Source organism: Penicillium atrosanguineum (assembly GCF_028827265.1).
Source record: "Penicillium atrosanguineum strain IBT 20685 chromosome Unknown utg000008l_segment0_segment0, whole genome shotgun sequence".
NCBI lineage: Eukaryota > Fungi > Ascomycota > Eurotiomycetes > Eurotiales > Aspergillaceae > Penicillium > Penicillium atrosanguineum.
The window spans coordinates 2,652,077-2,675,037 of NW_026623140.1; the positions used below are offsets into that span (position 1 = coordinate 2,652,077).

The 22,961-nt window shown below is 50.5% G+C and overlaps 9 protein-coding genes across 9 annotated transcripts; 6 read left to right on the forward strand and 3 right to left on the reverse strand.

The window, feature by feature from the left end:
• Positions 1–738: 738 nt before the first annotated feature.
• Positions 739–2,208, forward strand: N7443_010524 (LLM class flavin-dependent oxidoreductase; the record flags this gene model as incomplete). Its single annotated transcript, XM_056890580.1, has 1 exon — positions 739–2,208. The coding sequence occupies one exon, from the start codon at positions 739–741 to the stop codon at positions 2,206–2,208; it is 1,470 nt and encodes a 489-aa protein (XP_056737071.1).
• Positions 2,209–2,702: 494 nt separating this feature from the next.
• Positions 2,703–4,715, reverse strand: N7443_010525 (flavin-containing monooxygenase; the record flags this gene model as incomplete). Its single annotated transcript, XM_056890581.1, has 4 exons — positions 2,703–3,986; positions 4,036–4,288; positions 4,341–4,351; positions 4,404–4,715. The coding sequence occupies 4 exons, from the start codon at positions 4,713–4,715 to the stop codon at positions 2,703–2,705; spliced, it is 1,860 nt and encodes a 619-aa protein (XP_056737072.1).
• Positions 4,716–5,631: 916 nt separating this feature from the next.
• N7443_010526 (uncharacterized protein) lies at positions 5,632–6,222 on the forward strand (the record flags this gene model as incomplete). The annotated part of the gene is made up of 1 exon (XM_056890582.1): positions 5,632–6,222. The coding sequence occupies one exon, from the start codon at positions 5,632–5,634 to the stop codon at positions 6,220–6,222; it is 591 nt and encodes a 196-aa protein (XP_056737073.1).
• A 70-nt stretch (positions 6,223–6,292) lies between these two features.
• N7443_010527 (oxidoreductase, short chain dehydrogenase/reductase family superfamily) lies at positions 6,293–7,169 on the reverse strand (the record flags this gene model as incomplete). Its single annotated transcript, XM_056890583.1, has 3 exons — positions 6,293–6,359; positions 6,412–6,508; positions 6,569–7,169. 3 exons carry the CDS (start codon positions 7,167–7,169, stop codon positions 6,293–6,295), a joined length of 765 nt encoding a protein of 254 aa, XP_056737074.1.
• Positions 7,170–8,600: 1,431 nt separating this feature from the next.
• On the forward strand, positions 8,601–9,299 carry N7443_010528 (uncharacterized protein; the record flags this gene model as incomplete). The annotated part of the gene is made up of 1 exon (XM_056890584.1): positions 8,601–9,299. One exon carries the CDS (start codon positions 8,601–8,603, stop codon positions 9,297–9,299), a length of 699 nt encoding a protein of 232 aa, XP_056737075.1.
• A 239-nt stretch (positions 9,300–9,538) lies between these two features.
• Positions 9,539–10,579, forward strand: N7443_010529 (uncharacterized protein; the record flags this gene model as incomplete). The annotated part of the gene is made up of 1 exon (XM_056890585.1): positions 9,539–10,579. The coding sequence occupies one exon, from the start codon at positions 9,539–9,541 to the stop codon at positions 10,577–10,579; it is 1,041 nt and encodes a 346-aa protein (XP_056737076.1).
• Positions 10,580–11,084: 505 nt separating this feature from the next.
• N7443_010530 (SulP family inorganic anion transporter) lies at positions 11,085–13,420 on the reverse strand (the record flags this gene model as incomplete). Its single annotated transcript, XM_056890586.1, has 3 exons — positions 11,085–11,783; positions 11,841–12,990; positions 13,053–13,420. 3 exons carry the CDS (start codon positions 13,418–13,420, stop codon positions 11,085–11,087), a joined length of 2,217 nt encoding a protein of 738 aa, XP_056737077.1.
• A 639-nt stretch (positions 13,421–14,059) lies between these two features.
• On the forward strand, positions 14,060–15,222 carry N7443_010531 (translation initiation factor eIF2 subunit alpha; the record flags this gene model as incomplete). The annotated part of the gene is made up of 4 exons (XM_056890587.1): positions 14,060–14,197; positions 14,259–14,457; positions 14,481–14,688; positions 14,745–15,222. Exons 1-4 carry the CDS (start codon positions 14,120–14,122, stop codon positions 15,220–15,222), a joined length of 963 nt encoding a protein of 320 aa, XP_056737078.1. The 5' UTR covers positions 14,060–14,119.
• A 642-nt stretch (positions 15,223–15,864) lies between these two features.
• yvc1 (putative potassium ion channel Yvc1) lies at positions 15,865–22,715 on the forward strand (the record flags this gene model as incomplete). Its single annotated transcript, XM_056890588.1, has 8 exons — positions 15,865–15,940; positions 15,990–17,309; positions 17,364–17,504; positions 17,556–17,904; positions 18,630–18,674; positions 18,737–22,013; positions 22,067–22,203; positions 22,256–22,715. The coding sequence occupies 8 exons, from the start codon at positions 15,865–15,867 to the stop codon at positions 22,713–22,715; spliced, it is 5,805 nt and encodes a 1,934-aa protein (XP_056737079.1).
• Between the last annotated feature and the right edge of the window lie 246 nt (positions 22,716–22,961).

Sequence of the window (22,961 nt, forward strand, 5' to 3'; positions counted from 1 at the left end):
GCAATTTATTTTTGCCTTCCCACTTTACTTTTTGTAAAACCATCTAACCTTTTTCTCATTGATTTTTTTTTTCCAATGATTAAAAGGCCCCTTTCCTCAAATTCCCGGAGACACAACCTGATTGATTGTACTAGTTTGTTTGGCTAGATACAGATGTTGGTTATCGGGTAGTGATATATCCCGGTCATCATACCCACTACTTACCACATCTGCATCAAACCCAAGTCAACAAAGTAGATATATTCATCATTTACGCAACATTTCTGACAATTTCAGTGTGACGCAAGCAAATTATCCTATTAGAACACGCTGAATGTAGGCAAACGAACACACAAGAGGACATTGGAAGAGTGTCACGCACATGTGCATAACACGTCTATCGGCCGAGCTATGTATGACAGCTCCAGGGGAAACGACAGCACCAAGTGTCCACTATTCAGTGTCTATTAACAAATCTAAAGCTCAGGAACTATCAGTAACTGCCCGAATAATTAATCATTGCGGCTTTGCAACCCCCACTCACGCTGATGCTGACGCCATCGGACTCCAACTTCACGTCTTAACCTTGCACGCAATACGACGCGGCAATGACATGCGGGGTTGGCTGGAGGGGAAGCAACGCAGGAACAATAAATATGAAGAAGTAAGCCTGGAGAATATTCCGAAGCACGCGTCGAGCTGATACCCAATTCTTTCACATCTACATCGGGCTGCAGTACCCGACACCCATAGATCGCCATGTCAACAGAAAAAAAGCAGCTCATCCTCAATGCGTTTGCAATGCACTCGCCCAGCCATCTGAATCCAGGCCTCTTCCGATACCCGACAGACAAGGGCGCCGATTACAAAAACATTAAGCACTGGATGGCCCTCGCCAAGAAGCTGGAGGAAGCCAAATTCCATGCAATCTTCTTCGCCGACGTCCTCGGAGGCTACGATGTCTACAAAGGTCCGGCCAATCTAGACCCGACGATCCCTGCCGGCGCCCAGTTCCCGATCAACGACCCCCTGTACAGCATTCCTGCCATGGCAGCTGCAACAGAAAGTATCGGCTTCGGAGTCACCGCTTCGACGACCTATGACGCGCCCTACGCTCTGGCCAGACGCTTTTCGACCGTCGATCACCTTAGCAACGGGCGGGTTGGATGGAACATTGTCACATCTTATCTTGATTCTGCGGCGCGCAACTTCGGCCTTGATACGCAGGTTGAGCATGACGAGCGGTACCGCATTGCCGACGAGTACCTTGATGTCACCTATAAGCTTTGGGAAGCTTCTTGGAGGGATGATGCTATAGAGTGGAATAAAGTCTCATCCAAGGCCAATGGCTCGGTTGAGGGCTATAGGTACGCGGATCCTCGTGGTGTGCGAGAGATCAACCATAAGGGGAAATACTTCCAGGTCCCCGGCCCTCATCTCTGTGAGCCAAGTCCCCAGCGCACGCCGTTCCTGCTGCAGGCTGGGACTTCGACGGCTGGAAAGGCATTCGCTGCTAAACACGCCGAGGCGGTCTTCCTCCATGCCCAAAAGCCAGAGCTGGTGCGCCCGTCCGTTGACAGCATCCGCCAGCAAGCTGCCGACCTAGGCCGTGACCCTCGAGATATCAAGATTGTGGCAGGGGCATTGGTTATAGTTGCCGAAACGGACGAGAAAGCAAATGCGAGGTTTGATGAGTTGAAGGGATATGGTGATCGGGAGGGTGCCCTGGCTCTCTTTGGCGGCTGGACTGGCTACGATCTGTCCACCTATACCGACGACCAGGATTTCCGGTTCGTGGAGCAGCCTGCTGTCCGAAGTATGGTAAACCACTGGGCAAGCACCGTCCCCGGGACGGAGGGCAAGAAGTGGGACAAGAAAACCATCGCCGAATACTTGACCCTGGGGGGCAATGGTGTTAAAATTGTTGGCAGTGTCCAGACAGTAGCTGACGAGTTGGAGCGCTGGGTGGATGTTGGTGATGTCGATGGATTTAACCTGAGCTATGCTAGTCTCCCCGATACATTCGACGATGTCATTCGCCTTTTGCTCCCGGAGCTGCAGCGACGCGGTCTCTTCTGGTCAGACTATGCCGTGAAGGGAGGCACTATGCGCGAGAACATGTATGGAAAGCAGGGTCAGTCGAGACTTCCGGAGTCTCATCATGGTGCAAAATACTTCTGGCGGAAGGGCGAGGAAGTGCCGCCTTACTCTTTGAATGAAGCCCAATGAACATAGATGACAAGATAGAAATGCTATCGATGCATGAGACTCAGAGCAGCTTCTAACAGACGACGAAGTTTAGAAATGAACTCGCTGCTCTCTTCTTCTGGTACGTGATAGCAGTAGTCTCTTTCTCATAGGATACTCGGAGATATGGGCATTACGGAAAAAAGGAAGAAAAAGGAAGAAAAAAGGAGCGCGCCCTGGGCTCGAACTGTCCTCGGTTGCTATTCCTCTTTACTAGGCTTCATGTGGTAGATCCTGAGGCTATTATATGCAGAAAATAGTTGCTAATCATCGCTAGGTAATTGAGAGGACTGGCAATAGTCAAGCGTCTCTTCTCTTATTCCCCTCCTTCCCCATCCAAGTTTTGAGTCCCTTTCCCTTCCCCATTGCCAGATCCCGACTGGAAGATAGAAATGCCATACACTCGGTGCATCGTCGACAGTTATCAAATTTCTCTTTATTTCTCTAAAATCTTACTCAAGGTCGTATGTGTATGCTCAAACATCCCACCAGCCCTCCATCCAAGACTTCAAGTCAACCTCCCCAGGAAGTCTAAGATGTGGCGTCAACATCGCCTCCGGCTCCAACTCCCTCGAAGTCCAACCGTTACCAAAATAAGCAAAGCGGTTACCACTCGGATTGACATAGTCATACTCCCAATCCTCCCAGCGTGGATCTCTGCGAATATAGTTCGCATGAGACGCACTACCCGGGAACAAACCATGAATCCTAGAACCGGGGGTTCCACCATTATACCAAGAGCTGCAGTTCGCTGTCCAGACAGTGCGTGGATAGAAGTTGTCACAGTATTCCACAAAGTCATCCGTTGCTTGCTTTGACGGCGCAATGGACTTGATGCCCTGGCTGCGAATTTTGCGCAGGACCTTTGCAATGTACGTTATTTGGTTCTCAAGGCTATTTGGAACTGTACCGCTGTGTCCAGATGCATACGGACCACCGAGCCAGAGTAGGTTGGGAAATCCTGGTGTCGCAAATCCAAGATAGGAGTAGGGAAATCCGAAAGATCCGTCTTTCTTCCAGGCATATTTGAGATCGATGCCGTTGGCGATGATGGAGAACGGAGGCGCGTGGTCGACGTTGGCGCCGGTTGCACAGATTGTGATATCTGCTTCTCTCTCGACACCGTCTTCAGTAACAATTCCTGTTTCTGTGAACCGCTTGATACGTGTTTGAATATAGTCGACATGATCCTTGGTTAAGGCTTCAAGGTAGCCTGGCCCTGGAGTGGGCCGACGGCAGTTCGGTGGGAAGTCAGGAAGAATCTTGTCTTTGAGATCTGTTTTGCCGGCGATACGACTCAGCATGATTCCAGTCCACTTCTCACGTAGCTCTTGGTTTTCAGGAGTGTCCTTGAAGATTGCTCCGAAGCGCTGGAAGTATCCCTTCTCTACCTCTGTGCGATACTTCAAGTATTCATTGGGATCTTTGAAAGACTCCAGCTGGTCCACGGAGAACAAGTTTGGTTCCAGTCGGCGTACGCCTGCATTTCCACTGCTGAAGGAGTCGGCAATCCAAGTTGGGTTCCGCGCATAGTGATCGACGTGGCTTGCGATGGGCTCGATTGATGGAAGGACTTGAAGACCAGATGCTCCGTTACCTATGAGTGCAATGCGTTTGCCCTTAAGGTCGATTGTGTGGTCCCAATTAGAAGAATGAAAGAGAGCGCCTCTATAATTCTCAACACCCTCGTAATCAGGCAGTTTCCAGGCATTGAAATGACCGATGGCGTTGATGACAACATCCAGCTTTTCTTCGTAGATCTGGGCATTGGGTCAGAGGCATTCAAGAATTGCTAAGGATCGGCCTCACTTGGTTTGACCCATCTAAATGCGCGATGGTGACTTTCCATTTCCCCTCGGTAGCCAGCCACTCAGTCTTGTTCACCTGTTGCTGGGATCGAACGTATTGATACACGTTGTGCTTTCGCGCAACGCCTTGCCAATAGTCCCGAATTTCGGCCCCCTGAGCGAACTCTTCTGTCCACTGAGTGTTAGGGGAAAAGCCAGATTGATAGGCGTGTGCAGGTATGTCACACCGAACGCCTGGATATGTGTTTTCAAACCTATTGAAAATGTTAGCGTTGTTGCGGAGGAAGCAAATGAGGACAAATTTACCATGTGCCTCCCTAGATAAAAAGTCAATATGAGAGCACAAAACACCAGAACGGATTGACATACCACATCGGCGTTCTTGTCATAAATTCTCAAATCGAGACCCGGTAGCTTCGCGGGTAGCAGCACGCCAGCAGTGATACCCGCGATACCGGCACCAATGATGCCGACTTTGATGGGTCTTACTACATCGATGGGATGCTCCTCTACCTCGAATTGAGGTTTGGTCGAGCGCTCTGAATTCAAATCATTGAAAGTGCTTTTTACGGTCACGGAAGGCGCCTCTGGCTCCGAAACACCTTTGATCGACTCGGATGTCTCTTTGATATTGGAAAACGAAGGCAAAGTCGAGATCCCGGGATTTTCGAGTAGAGTCATGATGAGCCGAAATTGTGTTCAGTATTTCTGGTAGGTCTGGTAGGAAGGAATCTAGGACTTGTGCGACGATCGGTTGGCTTATAGGTGTCTAGCTCTAATGTATGTGAATCCCCGTCGCAGTCTGCTGCACGCCATGCGGTACAATTTATACGTCACTTGACCCTAATTGAGATAGAACGTCTTTAAAATAATGCATTAGGTTTTACCATTCCAATTTATTTTGGTGGATGGTTATTGTGCAAATTGTCGTGACTGATTTGGCGTAGCTAGCACCATCGGAGATAGTGATGGCGTGAGGGGTCTGGGGTGTCTTTCATCAACGACACCATCAACCCCGCTCCAGACGCAATTGCGGAGATCATCAGACAGCATGAATGGACGCTAGACCCTCGGAGCATTTGTGACGATAAGAATTCCCGCTCTATGTGATTCGTTGTGCGTGTCATCCCACGCGGTGAAGTTGACATAAGATTCTCGGCCGATTGACAAGTGCCTGACCGAACGCTCACCAAATGTCTTGTCGATCGTTCGTATTTGCTAATTAAAAAATAATCGGTAAGATACTGAGATGTGGTGGTTGATTATAGCCGCGAATGGTCACTCGACCCAGAGTGAAACCCATAGTCATAGCCTTCATCATCCAAAATGAAGTGTGACTTTTATTCCTTTTAATGCCGAATCTAACTACAATTCAGCTGGGGAATTACCGAGTCGATGTTAGAACGGAGCTAAGTAAGCCCAGAAGGCAGCTAGTCTTCGGCAACGTCTATTCTATGACTCACGCAACTAGGCGACAATCAACCGTTGATGAGAACTGTGAACAGGAAAAAATGAATTCTTGATATCTACGTTCTTATATCATCTCTTTCGTTTCCTTTTTGAACTTTGACTTGAGCATCCTCCAATTGCTGCCACAATGGCCTCTTCCCCGCCAACCGCCACGTTGACCCCGCGAACATGGACGAGAGACAACAGCCCATTTTTCATCTCAAACGACCCAAAGCTGATATCAGTCAAGGCAGTAAATGAGGCGTTTGGCAAAGATTTCCTCTATTGGACCAAGCCATTCCCTGAAGATGTTCTACACCAAATGCTTCATGGCTCCATGAGCTTTGGCGTGTACAAGCGGCTTCAACCAGAGCAAACCCAGACAGAACCTGAGACTCTGACCACCGAAAACACAGAGCAGATTGGTCTTGCGCGGATGATTACAGATGGGATCTCCTTTGGTTATCTCTCAGACACTTATGTTCTCCCCGAATACCAGGGAGATGGATTGGGAAGGTGGCTCATCGACTGTGTAGCAGAAGTCTTTTCACTAGAAAGCATGCCTCATTTACGTCGAATCATGCTACTCACTAGTGGGCAACGGCTAGAAGAGTTCTACGGTCAGACACTGGGGGTGAAGGTGGTCGGACACGAGCCACGACCAGATATTGGGAAAGATCTGGTTTTCATGAATGCGAAACCCACTGCGAAACCCACTGCTCGGCCGGCATTAGGTTGAAAGGAGTATATCGTCAATTGCCGTATATAGACTAGCTATTGAAATAGAAGAAAGATCTCAGCTCTCCATTTTACCAAGGCAGCTGCAAGGGCGTTGGCAGGCCCTTTCCGAGTACGTCTTCGGCGGTCCCAATATCTCTGTCCAACTGTTAAATGAAGTTGATAATGCGAAACGAGATTTATCACATACCCTGGTCCTCGTGGCGCCCAAAACTCGCCCGTCTTGCCGAGGTCGAATGTATCAACAAAGGATGCGAGTGATTGGGCTGCTTCATCAGGAGTTACGGCTGCATATAGACATCAGCATAGCACTCATGGGTATCCGTAAATTAGGACAAATTTCTTACCTCCGCCATCATCCCAATACTTATCGAATCCAACGCTCTTTGTCATTTCCGTGCGCATGAAGCCTGGGTGTACCAATCCCACTGCGATTCCTTTGGGTTTCAAGTCCAGACTAAGTAGTTTTCCAACCATATTCAATGCAGACTTGCTGGCATGATGGCCGAAGTTGCCTCCGCCTTCCTTCTCATGGCGGAGAGTGATGCTGCCACCCTCACTGCTGACAAGGATCACCTTACTGCCTTCATCCAGGAGGTTTGCCTTCACAAGATTCTGTACGACAAAGACAGGACCGATCGCTGATGTTGTGTACATGCGAACTTGCTTTTCCCAATCTGGATCATCGAATGTCTCAAAGCCGAAGTATCCCGCCGTGATAATCACGGTTGAAAGCTTGGTAGACTGCGGTAGCTGTGAGACAATCTTCTGGCCTACATCAGGCTGAGCCACGTCAACTTCGGTCAACCAAGTGATTGAAGACGTCGTTTCGGGAGAAGAGGAACGCGTCGTTCCAAATACATGGTTGGAGGGGTCTTTCGAGTACAGATCTCCAAGGGAAGCTCCCAGGCCTCGGCTCGCACCCACGATCAAGATATTGTTAGGCATTCTGGAAGTTTTCACTCGGAGTGATAAGTCAGGCCTAATAGGAAGGAATGGGAGATCCAAGTCAGGACGTCTATCAAGATCGTGTCAAGGCCAAGCTGACGCAAGAATACAATGACGTAATTGCATGAAGATTGCGCATTATCGGAGGCACAAAGTGATGCGAACCAGTTGGAGCTTTGATCTGACCAAAGACTGATATCTACGACCATGAAAATATACCCGGACTATAAAATAAAAAGGTCGGTGTTTCCGGGAAGATAGGTGATTCGATACTTGATGGGGCAGTTTTGAGTTGAGTGCAAAACAATTAGTTGACGATCGTCGACTTGCAAGTCAAATTTAGACGCCAATTTGTGCCATAGCTTCTTTGTTTTTCTCCACCTTTGTTCCACTGTTCCGGGTATTGACGATCGTATATCATGTTCCAAGGCGTAGGCAATTGGGAGCTTTCCTGGCTTGATGAACCCCGGGTAAATGTAAACTTGGAAATGGAATGATGTCGGCCTGAGACAATGCGGGACTCGGCCGTCCACCGACTAAAGTGCTTTCATCCTTCACAAATCAAATCATACGATTACTTATCTATTGACAAGGTATTGAGAATAAACAATCTTCCCCAGATCGAGGTCCATTTGGGACTGTGCCTTGCAGCGCTTAGTCAGGCGTGCGAAAGTCGAGCACCGCCAAGTTCACCAGAGATTACCTGTTAGCTCCTCCCCGCGGTGGTGTCTCACCGGAGCTAGTCGATGTGGTCTCAAGCCTCAGCATGACTGGTTTCTCCAAGATCCTACCATCCGTGCAAAGGTTTCGAGCTGCAATCCACCGGAAAAAGCACGGCAGGGATAGATCCCAGCGCGACCTCCCGGGATCCTCGTCTACCCTGGGGTAAGCTTTGTGTCTCCTGCAGTCTAATGCAAACGCTAACCTTCGCTTGTGACTGTATAGCCCAGACGATGTCCTCCCCGCGCACCTCTCCCCATGGGGACTCCCAGTCGAGATCCAAATCACGATCTTCGCCCACTGCGGAACCGCCGATTATCTTTCGCTGAAGCTCGTTTGCAAAGCCTTCAACCATATCATCAGCTCAAACGAACACGAAATTGTCCGCCAATACCTTCGTCACCGTCGCCACGGTACCCTCCCATCGCCTATTGACAATGAACGAATATATACTGGCAACCCCGAAGATGACGCGGTCCTCCTGTCGGACCTCTTCCCACCGTCCAAAAGTGCCAGAGGCGGGCACCTCTACACTTTCAGATATCTTCATGGGTTGCACCAAAGGCAGAAGCTGTGCTCGAGACTCTGCTATTATCTCGCAGACCGGGTGATGGACCGGTTCGTGCAAACAGAGCCCGTCTTTTTGAGATCCTCCTTCCCCTCAAAAAGAACTGAACGGACGGCGCTGGTCAAACGCGGAAAAGTCAGCATATGGCACCACCTGGCTCCATCAATGTGAGTAGACCCAAAGGACAGGCTGTGGATAACCTTTATGATCTGACCGGCGTTAGGTACTATACATTGTACTTTCTCGAATCGTATGCATCCGCCCGGCGCGAACAAACGAACATACTCCTCCAAGAATACGAAGCCGGCCGCCTCACAGTCCCTATTTCACTGGAGACTCGCCAGCGAATGTACAGAGAGCTACAAATTCGCATTCTCCAAAACCCTCCTTTCACCAACACCATGGCATTGCTTGCCACACACCACTGTATGCATTTGCTGGTCACATACATACGTTACACAATGGCGCCCGAGGCAGAGATAGATGATTCCTGGATCAGTTCTCTGCTTACCGTATCTCCATTCCTGCGCATTATCGAGTTCTTCTCCGCAGAAATTGGAGACGGAGGCAACCAGCGTATGCAGCGCAAGGACTTCATGTACAACTTCCATGCGGACATGATGACACATGGACGCGATCACATGAACTCTACGATCTTTGGTCGGGCTTCCAACCAGAGTATACATAGTTCGATGCGCGACCTCTGGTTTGATGCGGCAAAAACCGAATTGGGGCTTAGACAGGCGCTTCCTCATGATCAAGAAACTGCCTGGTGCTGGAACGGGATCCCGATCTTGTTTGGATGTGGTAATTGTCGGCGTATAGACGGGTGGCAAGCATGACCCTTTTAATTGTAAAGCAGCGGCGTTAGACATATACCTGAGCATTGTTCATAGGAGCTTATTGGAACTTCAAAACGAGATTAATTGAGATAAACAATTCTCCTTTGTGTAGATCCCGACTCGGGAGTTTGTTGTGTTTGCACCGCGCGCGTCGGTATCAACGATGCGACACTTTGAAGCTTGAACTCTGGGAAACCCAGATTTATGATCCAAAAATTACATCGAAGAGAGACACAGACATGGAGCAGGAATCACACTGGCAGCTGTTCAATACGTCTTGGACACTCCACCGTCTGTCCCCTCTTCACCACGGAAAGGATTTCGAGACCCTTCTCGACAACCCGGCCGCTTTGAAAGCATATGCAACGCGATTGCGCGACCAACTTACTGGCGATATTCTCGCTGGACTTCATGCGAGCGCAACTACAGCAGAAGATGACGCGTTATCAAAGACAGGCGCACTAAAGAAATGTCTTTGGCAGTCTATCTCCGCTGGTGCGCAGGGCAGACGCGCGGGCCCTTCATTTCCAGGAATACTGGTGACTCTGGAATATGAAAACAACACCTATAAAGCCGCCCTTCTTGCCGATGCAGAGCCAGAGAATCAACGCGAGGGATCCACCTTCTTCCCTCTACTATTGACCAAACTCCCAAATGCACTACGACAGACCTTCATATCATTTCTATCTACCAATTTTGACACCTACTGCTCGAATCTTCGACTTCCGTCAACGTTCCTCTGCAAGGGTCTTGAAGATTTTGTCGATGAGCTACGCAACGGCCGGGGACCTTCCGGACGCTCAGCTGCAAACGAGACGATCGAAGAAGGAATCAAAGAATTGCAACTTACACTCGCTTTTTCACCCTCAATCGCGCCAGCTTTGCGCACACTTAATATTACCATTTCTAGAGCGTCTCTGATTGCATTCCTACGCGACGAAGCTCCCAAGTCGAAGCGCACGCTCAAACAGAAGTTGCGCAGTCCGTTGATCGGAAACCTTACTGCTTACCTCGAAACGCACCTGGCGATGCAGCTGGACCTGGATGGCTCATCGCAGAACCAGACTTCCAGGAAGCATGTCCGTTTATCGAAAATTGCATGTGCTGCGTTTGTCTTGGGAGGTGAAGGGCGCATGAAATTGGTTGTTGGTGCTGAACCGGCGGCAGATGATCAACCGGACGATGCACGGGAGCAGAGCTCGCCTGCTCTGCATGCAAGTGAAATGCTGCTTGAGATGGTCGTGCGCAGGGCTATCATTGGCGACGAGAAAACCACATGAGGGTATTCGTGGTTATAAAAGCGATATTCAAGATTGAAACGTCCAACGGCAGCAAACGGCCCCCCCCCCCCCCCCAGGGAAATCGAAGTTCGAGCACAAGGTCCCCCAACAGCCGTGTTTGCAGAACCGACCGTCATTCGTCCGGATATAGCGGACTTACGAAGACATGGTCTACGTGGGCATGCCCCGAAATAGGAACCATGCTGCGGCAAGCAGGAGAAACATGGCCCAAAGAAGCCTCAGGCCCTACCAACATAGCAGGACTCCAAGAGAGCACCTTGGTAGAGATATGTAATGGACTACTCCATACGAATAGAAACGAGTTATGATCGTCAGATTCAATTCAATTCAAAGCAAATTTTATCGCTCAGTAGCACGCTCAGCAGCGATCAAAAACCCACCAAAGACCACGCTATGTGAAGAAGATCATTTCATTTCGGTCATGCAGGACAGCATATATTGCAAGTATAGCTAACTAGACAATCATGGCTTTCAAGATGTCGGTCTAAAGATCAGGCGTCTGGTCTTCCGTCTCAGCCAGCCGGATCGCCTCATCAACACTGGGCACGAAATGGGTCAAACCTCCACATTCCTCGACGATGCCGCTTCGCTCAAACATTTTGAAAACTTGAGTGTTAGGCAACCGACAGAAGAAGACTCGGGTACCCTTCTCTCTGTACGCAGATACGATTTCACAAAAGACCTGCGTACCGGACCCATCAATACTCGTGACGCCGTGCACATCGAAAATGATGTTCTTGTTGTACTCCGGCGGACGCATCCGAGGCAGAGATGGATGAGCCCGACTGGAGCCATAGAGTTCCAGGCGGCGGAGACGATTCTTGAGATCGCCTGTATTGGCGAAGGTGAGAGGTTCGGGGATCTTGATGATCAACGCGCCTTCGATGAGCTCGACGTTTTCGGGCTGAAGCTCGGCGTTCTCGAAGCGGGCGGCGGTGCCCGCGACCTTGCCTAGAATCTGGATGCGTGGTTTGGTGGAATGGCGGATGAGAATTATGACAGAGAGGCCAATTCCGAGAGCCATACCAAGCTCGAGAGAGTAGAATATGGTGGCGATGAAAATAAGAAACATGAGAACGAGCTCAGTCCATCCGCGGAGGCGGAGGAAGAAGATCAGATCGTGTGGGCACTCTTCAACAAGCGAGTATGCCACGACGGAGATCATGGAGCAAAGAACTGCTTTCTGTTCATTGTAAGTTAGTAAATAATCAGAAGACAAAAATAAACAAGGTGAACGAACCGGAAGATAGTAGAGATATGGCAGAAGCACCAGGATACACACGAGGGTAATAATGCTGAGGAAGATGCTGCTCATCGGAGATCGTGCTCCCGTCTGTACATTGACCTTGCTTCGACCATATCCGCCAAAGGCTGGCAGAGACATGAAACAACCACCAACGAAGTTGGCAACGCCCAGCGCCACCATTTCTCGGTTCGCACTCATGTGCATATCTTGGATGCCACCGGGCTTCCCATCACCTAGACCCTTTGCTGCAACTGAAGACTCGAAGAAGCCAAGTAGGGTAATGATGAAAGCCTTGCTCATGGCCGCCCGGATGTGCTTCATATGTCCGAACTGGAAGGGCCATTGGAACGCAAATAGCCTACTGGAACTGATTTCAGTATGTCCAAGTAGTTCGAGCCCCTTCTCTTCCCAGTTGAGATGCCATGCCAAGATTGCGGACAGGACGACAACTATGAAACGATCTGGGAAGTAGACCACTTGAGGGTAGCGCGGCATCATCCATTTCTTCGCCGTCCTAAACAGCATGATAATGCCGAAGCTGACCAGCGACACTACCGATGTAAGTAGATGGCTGTCTCCCACATTGCGAACAATAAATGAAAGCTTGCTGACCGTGGTGCCATGGCTAACACCGGTCTCCTTCGCTTTGGTCGCAAGTCCCAGCTCTGGGATCAATTGGTCCACAAAGATCACAAAGCCGATGGCAGTGATGAATCCTCGCAGGAAGGGCCGACTAAGCACATTATCCAGAAAGCCCAATCGAGTCAATCCGGCAATCAGGATCATGGCACCAGTCATTGCGGTGACTATTCCTATGATGATGGCACTTTCCATGCCGGTGTCATCTCCAGCTTCGCTACCACCAATGCTGGCCTTGACGATAGCACCTGTAAGAAGCGAGCCAGCCGCCTCCGGACCAACCACCAACAGAGGGCAGCTACCCAAGATAGCATAGATGAAAGGATGGATCACGAAAGAATAAAGGCCGTTGATGGGCGGTGCATGCGCAAGATTAGAGGCCAGCGATAAAGCCATTGGGATATAGATGGAGGAGACCGTTAGCGCAGCTATCAGATCCCCCCGGACGTAAGACCATTGGTACTGTCCAATCCAGTTGAAGAACGGAATGTAGTAGGAAAGATATCTGCAGCTATCCGTTAGTCTTCGGCTAGAGGCGGATGACGGTGCTCGTGAGACTTGGCATACTGTTTTCTAGAGTCGTTCATGGACAGAGCCGAAAGAGACGACTTCATTTGCGACATATATTCCGATTCTGCGCGAGATCCTGGTGGATCATCGCTAATATGGCCGGATGCTACACCCGCATCTCCCACTCCAGGGTATTCACCACCACTCGAACTTCCAAGGTACGTGCGTCTTTCTCCGTCCTCCGGCCGCGGGGAGAATGTACCATGACTGCAGCGTCGCTCACCACACACCGGACCCGACCGATCGTAAGATTCCAGTAGGCGAGTTCTCACATCTGGTTCGTTTGTGATGACAAGTCCCTCATTGCCATTGGTATTGGAATCGAGGCCCGAAGGCGACGGCGAATTGCCGTTGGAGCGAAACATTTCGATGAATCAGTTCTGTGGTGAGTAGTCTCCGAGGGCTACTGGAGCAGCGGACTGGATTAGATCGGATGATTTGCTCCAACGAAATCAGAGGAAACCCGATTTCAGAGGGAAAGGGTATTCAGACCCTCCATCAGCGACATCAAAAGTAGGAAATGAAACAGGGTCCGAGGGAGCCTCGCGGCCGGGGAAACTACTGGCTTTTACCGACAAGGGCGGTTGCCGCTAGGGAGCGATAAGCGAAGCCAGTGATAGCTTCAAATTAGTGGATTGTAGTAAACCCGGTGGGTCGTCGATACTGTGATACTGTGCAAGGGAAATAGGTATCATCAAGCTAAAACAGCATGAGCATTAAGCCTAAAGCCTCCATCTTGATTCGCCCCGGTAACTTACTCGCGGCCCCAATTTTTGGGGCTACGTACTTTCTTATGTCATCGGCTGAATGGCGGTGAGTCACATGACAGAGTGCAGTTACGGTCACGTGAATGCGGTCAATGTGGGTTTTGAGTCCGCCACAAAGCGATTTGAATCGATTGTGCTTCCGATCAAAGAACCTTTCTTCCGGCCCCCTAATCACCTCACTTTGCTCAGAACCGATTTTAAAGGCTCTAGCATACCGTCTCCCTTGGACTGCCGATTCATCAGTCCACTTTTCGCCGGAAACTTTGTCGCTGGAATTTACAGCGCAACCCCGCCAATATGTCTTTAACAAATTGCCGATTCTACGAGGACAAGTTCCCTGAGGTGGACAGCTATGTCATGGTCAATGTCAAGCAGGTATGGACTTCTGAATCAAGTCTGAAGGTTCATGGGCATGTCTAATGGGTTATTCGGGCAGATCGCCGAGATGGGCGCTTACGTGAAGCTGCTTGAATACGACAACATTGACGGCATGATTCTGCTCTCCGAACTTTCGCGCAGACGTATTCGCTCCATTCAGAAGCTCATTCGTATCGGGCGCAACGAGGTCGTCATTGTGCTCCGTGTCGACAAGGAGAAGGGCATGCAGTCCCCGTCTAAGACATGGAGGAGATCTGGTGGCTGACTCATGGTCTTACAGGTTATATCGATCTGTCGAAGCGTCGTGTCTCCCCCGAGGATGTTCTCAAGTGTGAGGAGCGGTACAACAAGAGCAAGGCCGTCCACTCGATCATGCGCCACGTCGCTGAGGCGACCCAGACCCCCCTCGAGACCCTCTACCAACAGATCGCCTGGCCCTTGGACCGGAAGTTCGGCCACTCCCACGATGCATTCAAGCTCGCCATTACGTACGTTATATGACAAGGATACAACTTGAAGGATGTCTCTAACTAGGGTCCTGCAGCAACCCCGATGTCTGGAACGATGTCGAGTTCCCCTCTGAGCCTGTGAAGAAGGAGCTCCAGGATTACATCGGCAAGAAGCTTACCCCCCACCCCACTAAGGTCCGTGCCGATGTTGAAGTTACTTGCTTCGGCTATGACGGAATCGACGCCGTCAAGGAGGCCCTCCGTACCGCCGAGGCCGACAACACCCCCGAGAACCAGATCAAGGTCAAGCTTGTGGCCCCTCCTCTGTACGTCCTGTCCAGCCAGTGCGTGGATAAGGCCCATGGTATCAAGATGCTGGAGGCCGCGATTGAGAAGATCGCTGCCAATATCAAGAAAGCCAACGGCAACTGCACCGTGAAGATGGCACCCAAGGCCGTCACCGAGCACGATGACGCCGTCCTCGCTGAGCTCATGGAGAAGCGCGAGCGTGAGAACCAGCAGGTCAGCGGAGACGAGGACGATTCGGAGAGCGACGCCGATGTTCCTGAGTAAATGGCGCATCACTTTTTCGAAGCACCGGGTGCCTAACGCTTCATCGGCTTTGGCAACACGCGCAACCCTGCAAAGAGGAGGAAAATTGGGCAAAAAATGGATAGAGAAAAATGATGCATATTACGCGATCAATGAGAAAGGACGGATTGATGGCTCCATGTGCTCTTGGGCACGAATGCAGTCAGAAATTGCCTTTGTACCAAGGGCAGTCGCCTGCACCTCGGGCCTGGAGATGAGATTATCCTACGCCTGACGCAGGCGCTGTGTGCCAATTGGCGAAGTCCTTGTGCTCCGGCCTATCTACTGTGCTGGAGAAGGGGGCAAGTTCTGATGTAAATACGTTGTGATGCAACCGAGACGTTCAATGCCAGTGATGCTTTTAGAGCAATTCATTCCCTAATTCTCCAGCTCCCCAATTTCTCGGTTCCCCGGTTCCCTAATCTCTAAACTACTTCAATCTAAACGTGAAACGCGGAAAAGATAAGCGCAAAGCGAAAACCGGGAATCGCTTGACGGCGCGTAAGCTTCGCGCGCTTAGACTTACTTAGTTGCCGATCTTTTGGCCGCGATCTCTTCCTTTTCCAAGGTTTCCGAGATCGCTCTTCTCTTGAACTAACCCGGAATTTTGCCAGTCTACTCAACATGGGAAATTGGGGTGATCTTTTCGGCTTTGACCGCCGCAGAGCAAACCACCGCGTTCATGTAGAGCGACGACGACGTACGTCATGATCAACACAAGCTGTGTAATCTCACTAATCACCTCGCAGTTCTCCCCGCGTATGCTGCCGATGAGCCACAATCCTTGGAGTCCTCAAAGGAGATCGCCAAAGTTGCGCTGCGCTTGAAATACCAAATTGAGCAACTGGTCGCTTGTGAGGTTGAGGAGAGTGTCCTGACCGACCCTAACAGTCGCATTATCACAGACAATGTGATCAAGACCGCCAAAAACGCCGGCGGTGAAGATTACAAGGCCTGTGTTGTCTACTGTCTTCTGACGTGTCTGCGATGGTTCCAGATCCAGGCCTCTGTGGAGCTCTGGGATGCGGATCTCCACGAAGGTCGAGCTGTAGCTTGTGAGGTCATCGCCAAGCGCATGTATAATTCCCCCATCGGGCACACTCCCAAGAGCATTGTTACTAATCAGTTATGTAGCATTGAGAGCGAGCAAGATCAGAAATATCTGCTTAAATTTATCCTTCTTAAGCGTTACTCTATCTTTGTTGAAGGTGAAGAGACGGATCCTGCCAATGTGATCGAGCGCTCGGTGGACCTCCACGCGCTGAGAGTCATCAGCTCTGCTGGATACCAGAAATGTATCACGTACCTGTGGCAAGGCTGGATCTGTCAGGAAGAAGGCAATCCGACCAATTTCATCGAGTACGCTGATAAGTCGAACTCTGACTACTGGACTCATTTCCACCCCGACCGGATGCGCACCCCTGTTTATCAGAATGTGTGCCAGATCGTGTTTTCTCTGATATATCTCGCGCTGTACACAGCTGTGATCAATACTGTCAACCCTACCGGCGATCTTGACATTGTCGAGTGTATTCTTTACACGATGACCCTTGCGTTCATCTGCGACGAAGCTGTCAAATTCTGGAAGGTGGGCTGGAACTATCTCGAGTTCTGGAACGCCTTCAACTCTACTCTTTACGCCCTGCTGGCGATATCATTCTTCATGCGCGTGGTTGCATTGGCTCATTCACCCTTGAATCATGATGAAAAACGGCAGTTCTTCAATGAGCTAAGTTACAACTTCCTAGCTTTTGCCGGTCCAATGTTCTGGATGCGCATGATGCTCTACTTGGACTCGTTCCGCTTCTTCGGTGCTATGTTCGTGGTGCTGCGTGTTATGATGAAAGAGAGCTTGATCTTCTTTGCTCTTCTGTTCGTGGTTCTAGCTGGTTTCTTCCAGGCTTTCATTGGAATGGCTCAGGTTGACGACGATGTTGATATCGTCAGACCCATTATCCAAGGCATGGCGAACACCGTGATGCAGAGCCCTGAGTTTGATACTTTCCAGGACTTTGCATACCCCTTCGGAATCATCCTCTACTACATCTTCAATTTTGTTGTCATGATCGGTATGTTCAGTCTATCTCACTTTACATTGTTGGGATAATACTAATGTTCCGTAGTCCTATTGAACATCCTCATCGCGCTGTACAACAGTGCGTATGAAGACATCTCCGGCAACGCCACCGACGAGTACATGGCCATCTTCGCCCAGAAGACCATGCAATTCGTCCGTGCTCCCGATGAGAATGTGTTCATTCCACGTAAGCTCCTACTTCCATTGCATACCTGACTCCAGCTAACCTTCACCTTAGCCTTCAATCTGATTGAGATTCTGGGTCTTGTTGCTCCATTTGAATGGTGGCTCTCGCGAAAGCATTATGCCAAGCTCAACGACATCGTGATGGGTATCATCTACTCGCCCCTTCTCGTCATCACTGCTTGGATTGAGACCCGCCAGGCGGAGGCTATCAAATGGAATCGTCGTCACGGGGAGGAGGACGAGAATGACACCCAAGAATGGGAACACGTGGCTGAGGAAGTTGACTTTGACCTCAATGATAACTGGAAGGAAGAAGTGAAGCAGAACACTCCTGATATCAAGGCTGACCCTTGCACCGCGGAGATTCGGGAGTTGAAGGAACAGGTTGCTGTATTGACGGAGTTGGTGAAGAAACTAAGTGAGAAGGCAGTGGTGGATGGACTTTCTTGATAAGCTGATGCCTAGGCGTGGCATCTGGAGTGAAAGAGTTCAATAATCGAGAAGGGGGTCTGCTGATACACATGTGCATGCGAGTTATCCGCGTGCATATATACATACACGCATATCTATGTATGCCTATGGTGGCCGAGTTGAATTTATACTATGTGCTAGTAGGTATCTATCTACCTAGCACAACAATGTGTATATTCTAATACTGAAGTCCTGAGCGCCGGCACTCATCTCGAACACCTGGGTAGTAAAATATGGTTCCCCTCAAACAGTACGCTCTTTACTCCGTGAACGATGAAGGAAAACATAACTATCTATCCCAGCCTTCCAAAATTGACCTAGCCAGAATGATCCAGGTATACCCTAGCATACATAGACTAGGTGCAAAAAATAAATATCTCAGGTTGTTCTGTAGGAATAGCCGAACGCGGGGGTCGAACCCGCAACCTTGAGATTAAGAGTCTCACGCTCTACCGATTGAGCTAGCCCGGCAGGGCTTGGTGAAGGGTGGATGAAAATTTGGAATCATGAGCCGGTAAACCACTTGTGGCTCGGTGGGCTCAGATCCACCTTAGTAAGCAACTAGCGCGTCCCGGGGGCGAACCCTCTGGAACCGAAATTATATCGAACTGGCCTCTTCGAGCATTCCATTCATTGCGTCTGTATGCGTGTTTAGTGTGCCGTTTCCTGGTCCCTATTCGTGGTCCTCCGCTGCCATCATGTATGTTTCGATGTTTCTTGAGCTGCTTCGATTCCTCGACCTTCCGCTGATTAGTACATTAGGGCGAAACTCACAGACGACCCTCAGATTCAACATGCGTCCCTGCATAATCCCCTCTCGATTCAATTGCATACATACGTATGGCCGTTTTTGATTATTTGGCCGGCGTTTTTCGCCTTTTACCTCTCCCCTGATCGCTATGACACGTATATCCAGGGCCAGGAGTGGACCTTCGTCTTTGCGGGGTCTATCATCACGGCGCAGTCGCTGCTGTGGTTGATGACCAAATGGAACATTAACATTAGCACCTTGTTCACCACTACCTCCGCCAAGTCTGTTGATACTGCCCGCCTCATCAAGGTCATTCCCATCACCAACGCCGGTTCCGCCGAGATCTGCCCTTTGATTCGTGAGAGCGCTGGTGGAAAGAAGACTCTGTCGTTCCTGTTTCAGAAGCGCCGTTTCCTCTTCTACCCCGAGACTCGTACCTTCGCCCCCCTGTCCTACGTCCTCGATGCGGAGCCCAAGCCCGCCCTCAAGTACTTCCAGCAGAGCACGGGTCTTACCACTAAGGCCGAGATTGATCGCATCCAGCATCACTATGGTGATAACACCTTCGATATCCCCGTTCCTACCTTCGTCGAGCTCTTCCAGGAGCATGCGGTGGCACCGTTCTTCGTTTTCCAGGTATTTTGCGTCGGACTCTGGATGCTGGACGAATACTGGTACTACTCGCTGTTCACGCTTTTCATGCTTGTTGCTTTTGAAAGCACCGTGGTGTGGCAACGTCAGAGGACCCTCAGCGAGTTCCGTGGAATGAACATCAAACCCTACGATGTTTGGGTCTACCGCGAGAACAAGTGGTCGGAAATCACTAGTGATAAGCTTCTCCCCGGCGATTTGATGTCTGTCAGCCGCACCAAGGAGGATGGCGGTGTTGCTTGTGATATTCTCTTGATTGAGGGTAGTGTCATAGTGAACGAGGCTATGCTTTCTGGTGAAAGTACCCCGCTTCTGAAGGAATCCGTTCAGCTTCGCCCTGGAAATGATCTGATTGAGCCAGAAGCTCTGGACAAGAACTCGTTTGTGCATGGTGGTACCAAGGTTCTCCAGATCACTCACCCTAGCGCCGCAAATGGAGATAATGCTCTGAAGAACCTGGCTGCTGGTCTTACCAGTCCTCCCGACAACGGTGCCATTGGCGTGGTCGTCAAGACTGGATTCGAAACTAGCCAAGGTAGCCTGGTGCGCACTATGATCTACTCTACCGAGCGTGTCTCTGCCAACAACGTCGAGGCTCTGCTGTTCATCCTGTTCCTCCTGATTTTCGCAATTGCGGCTTCCTGGTACGTGTGGAAAGAGGGTGTTTCCCAGGACCGTAAGCGCTCCAAGCTTCTTCTGGACTGTGTCCTCATCGTCACAAGTGTCGTACCCCCGGAGCTTCCCATGGAGCTGAGCTTGGCTGTTAACACTAGTCTTGCTGCCCTGAGCAAGTATGCTATCTTCTGTACCGAACCCTTCCGTATTCCTTTTGCTGGACGCGTGGATATTGCTTGCTTTGACAAGACGGGTACCCTGACTGGCGAGGACCTTCTCGTGGACGGTATTGCTGGTCTCACTCTGGGACGGACCGGTGCCAAGGTTGAAGCTGATGGTGCTCACTCTGATTTGGCAAAGACTGGGGCTGTTGGATCCGAAACCACTCTTGTTCTTGCCAGTGCTCACGCCCTGGTGAAGTTGGATGAGGGTGACGTCGTTGGTGACCCCATGGAGAAGGTTGCTTTGGAATGGCTCGGTTGGACTCTTGGCAAGAAAGACATTTTGACCAGCAAGGGCAATGCCCCTGTTGTTTTCGACCGGCCTGTTGAATCTGTTCAGGTCAAGAGAAGATTCCAGTTTTCCTCCGCCCTGAAGCGCCAGAGCACCATCGCGACTATTACCACCAACGAGCCCAAGACCTCGAAGAAGAGCAAAGCTACTTTTGTCAGTGTCAAGGGTGCTCCTGAGACGATCAGCACCATGCTTGTCAACCTGCCTCCTAACTATGAAGAGACATACAAGCACTTCACTCGCAATGGTGCCCGTGTTCTCGCTCTGGCCTACAAGTATCTCTCCACCGAATCGGAACTGTCTCAAAACCGCATCAACAACTACATTCGTGAGGAGATTGAGTCCGATCTGATCTTCGCCGGTTTCCTTGTACTCCAGTGTCCCCTAAAGGATGACGCTATCAAGTCCGTTCGCATGCTAAACGAAAGTAGCCACCGTGTTGTCATGATTACCGGTGACAACCCGCTGACTGCTTGCCATGTTGCCCGCCAGGTTGAGATTGTGGATCGCGAGGTGGTTATTCTTGATGCCCCCGAGCACGATACCTCCGGTACTCGGGTTGTCTGGCGTACCATCGACGATAAGCTTAACATCGATGTTGACCCCACCCAGCCTCTGGACCCCGAGATTCTGAAGACCAAGGATATCTGTATCACCGGTTACGCTCTGGCCAAGTTCAAGGACCAGAAGGCCCTGCCCGACCTCCTTCGCCACACCTGGGTCTACGCTCGTGTGTCTCCCAAGCAAAAGGAAGATATTTTGCTTGGCCTCAAGGACGCTGGCTACACTACTCTGATGTGCGGTGACGGTACCAACGATGTCGGTGCTCTGAAGCAGGCTCACGTTGGTGTTGCTCTCCTGAATGGATCTCCCGAAGACTTGACCAAGATTGCCGAGCACTACCGAACTACCAAGATGAAGGAGCTGTACGAGAAGCAGTGCGGCATGATGAAGAAGTTCAACCAGCCCGCGCCCCCTGTGCCTGTGCAGATTGCCCACCTTTACCCCCCTGGTCCCTCCAACCCCAACTACCTGAAGGCCATGGAGCGTGAGGCTCAGAAGAAGGGTGCCAAGCCCGGCGAAGAGATCCCTACTATCACCTCGCCTGGTGCCCAGGCTTTGCAGACGTCCCAGAACATGACTCATCAGCAGAGACAGCAGCAGGCCCAGGCTGCTGCCGCTGGATTTGCCGACAAGCTCACCTCTTCTATGTTGGAGCAGGAGCTGGATGACAGCGAGCCACCTACGATTAAGTTGGGTGATGCTTCTTGTGCTGCGCCGTTCACCAGCAAGCTGGCTAACGTCATTGCCATCCCCAACATTATTCGCCAGGGCCGTTGCACTTTGGTCGCCACTATCCAGATGTATAAAATTCTTGCTTTGAACTGCCTGATTAGCGCCTACAGTCTGAGTGTTATTTACTTGGATGGTATTAAATTTGGTGACGGTCAGGTCACCATCAGCGGTATGCTGATGAGTGTTTGCTTCCTGTCTATCTCTCGCGCCAAGGTATGGCCTCCCCTCTATGTCTTTTTAGAGTCAATCGTGCTAACAATTTCCAGTCGGTCGAGGGTCTGTCCAAGGAACGCCCGCAGCCAAATATCTTCAACGTGTATATCATTGGCTCCGTTCTTGGACAATTCGCTATCCACATTGTCACTTTGATCTACCTCTCCAGATACGTGTATTCCATTGAGCCGTACGTCACCTCCTCATTCACACCCAGCTATCATGGCTAACAATCGCAATAGGAGATCCGACAAAATCGACCTCGAGGGCGAGTTCGAGCCGTCCCTTCTGAACAGTGCCATCTACCTCCTCCAGCTGATCCAGCAGATCTCCACCTTCTCGATCAACTACCAGGGCCGTCCCTTCCGCGAGTCTATCCGCGAGAACAAGGCGATGTACTGGGGTCTGGTCGCCGCCTCTGGTGTTGCCTTCTCTTGCGCCACTGAGTTCGTGCCCGAGATCAACGAGAAGCTGCGTCTGGTGCCATTCAGCAACGAGTTCAAGATGACGCTGACTGTACTGATGATCTTCGATTACGGTGGTTGTTGGCTCATTGAGAATGTCTTGAAGAGCTTTTTCAGTGACTTCCATCCTAAGGACATCGCTGTCCGTCGCCCTGACCAGCTCGTCCGTGAGACTGAGCGTAAGGCGAAGGAGCTGCAGGAGGCCGAGGCTGAGAAAGAGCAGCAGAGAAAGATTTAAGTGGTTGAGATTTTAGAGTGTTCGTGGACTTGTATGTATACATAGAGGTGGAGATTGGTCCATAGAACATGCATGAAATTCATTCGTGTTTTTGTTGATGTGGAAAGCACCAGCGTAGTTCATTGGATTTATAGCCGTGCTTCGGCTCACAACCGATCATTTCTCTTGTCAGTCATCCTACGGCAACCGATAGAGACAACGGGCTCACAACCCTAACCGGTTCATTGCCCCTGGTTTTACCCGCCT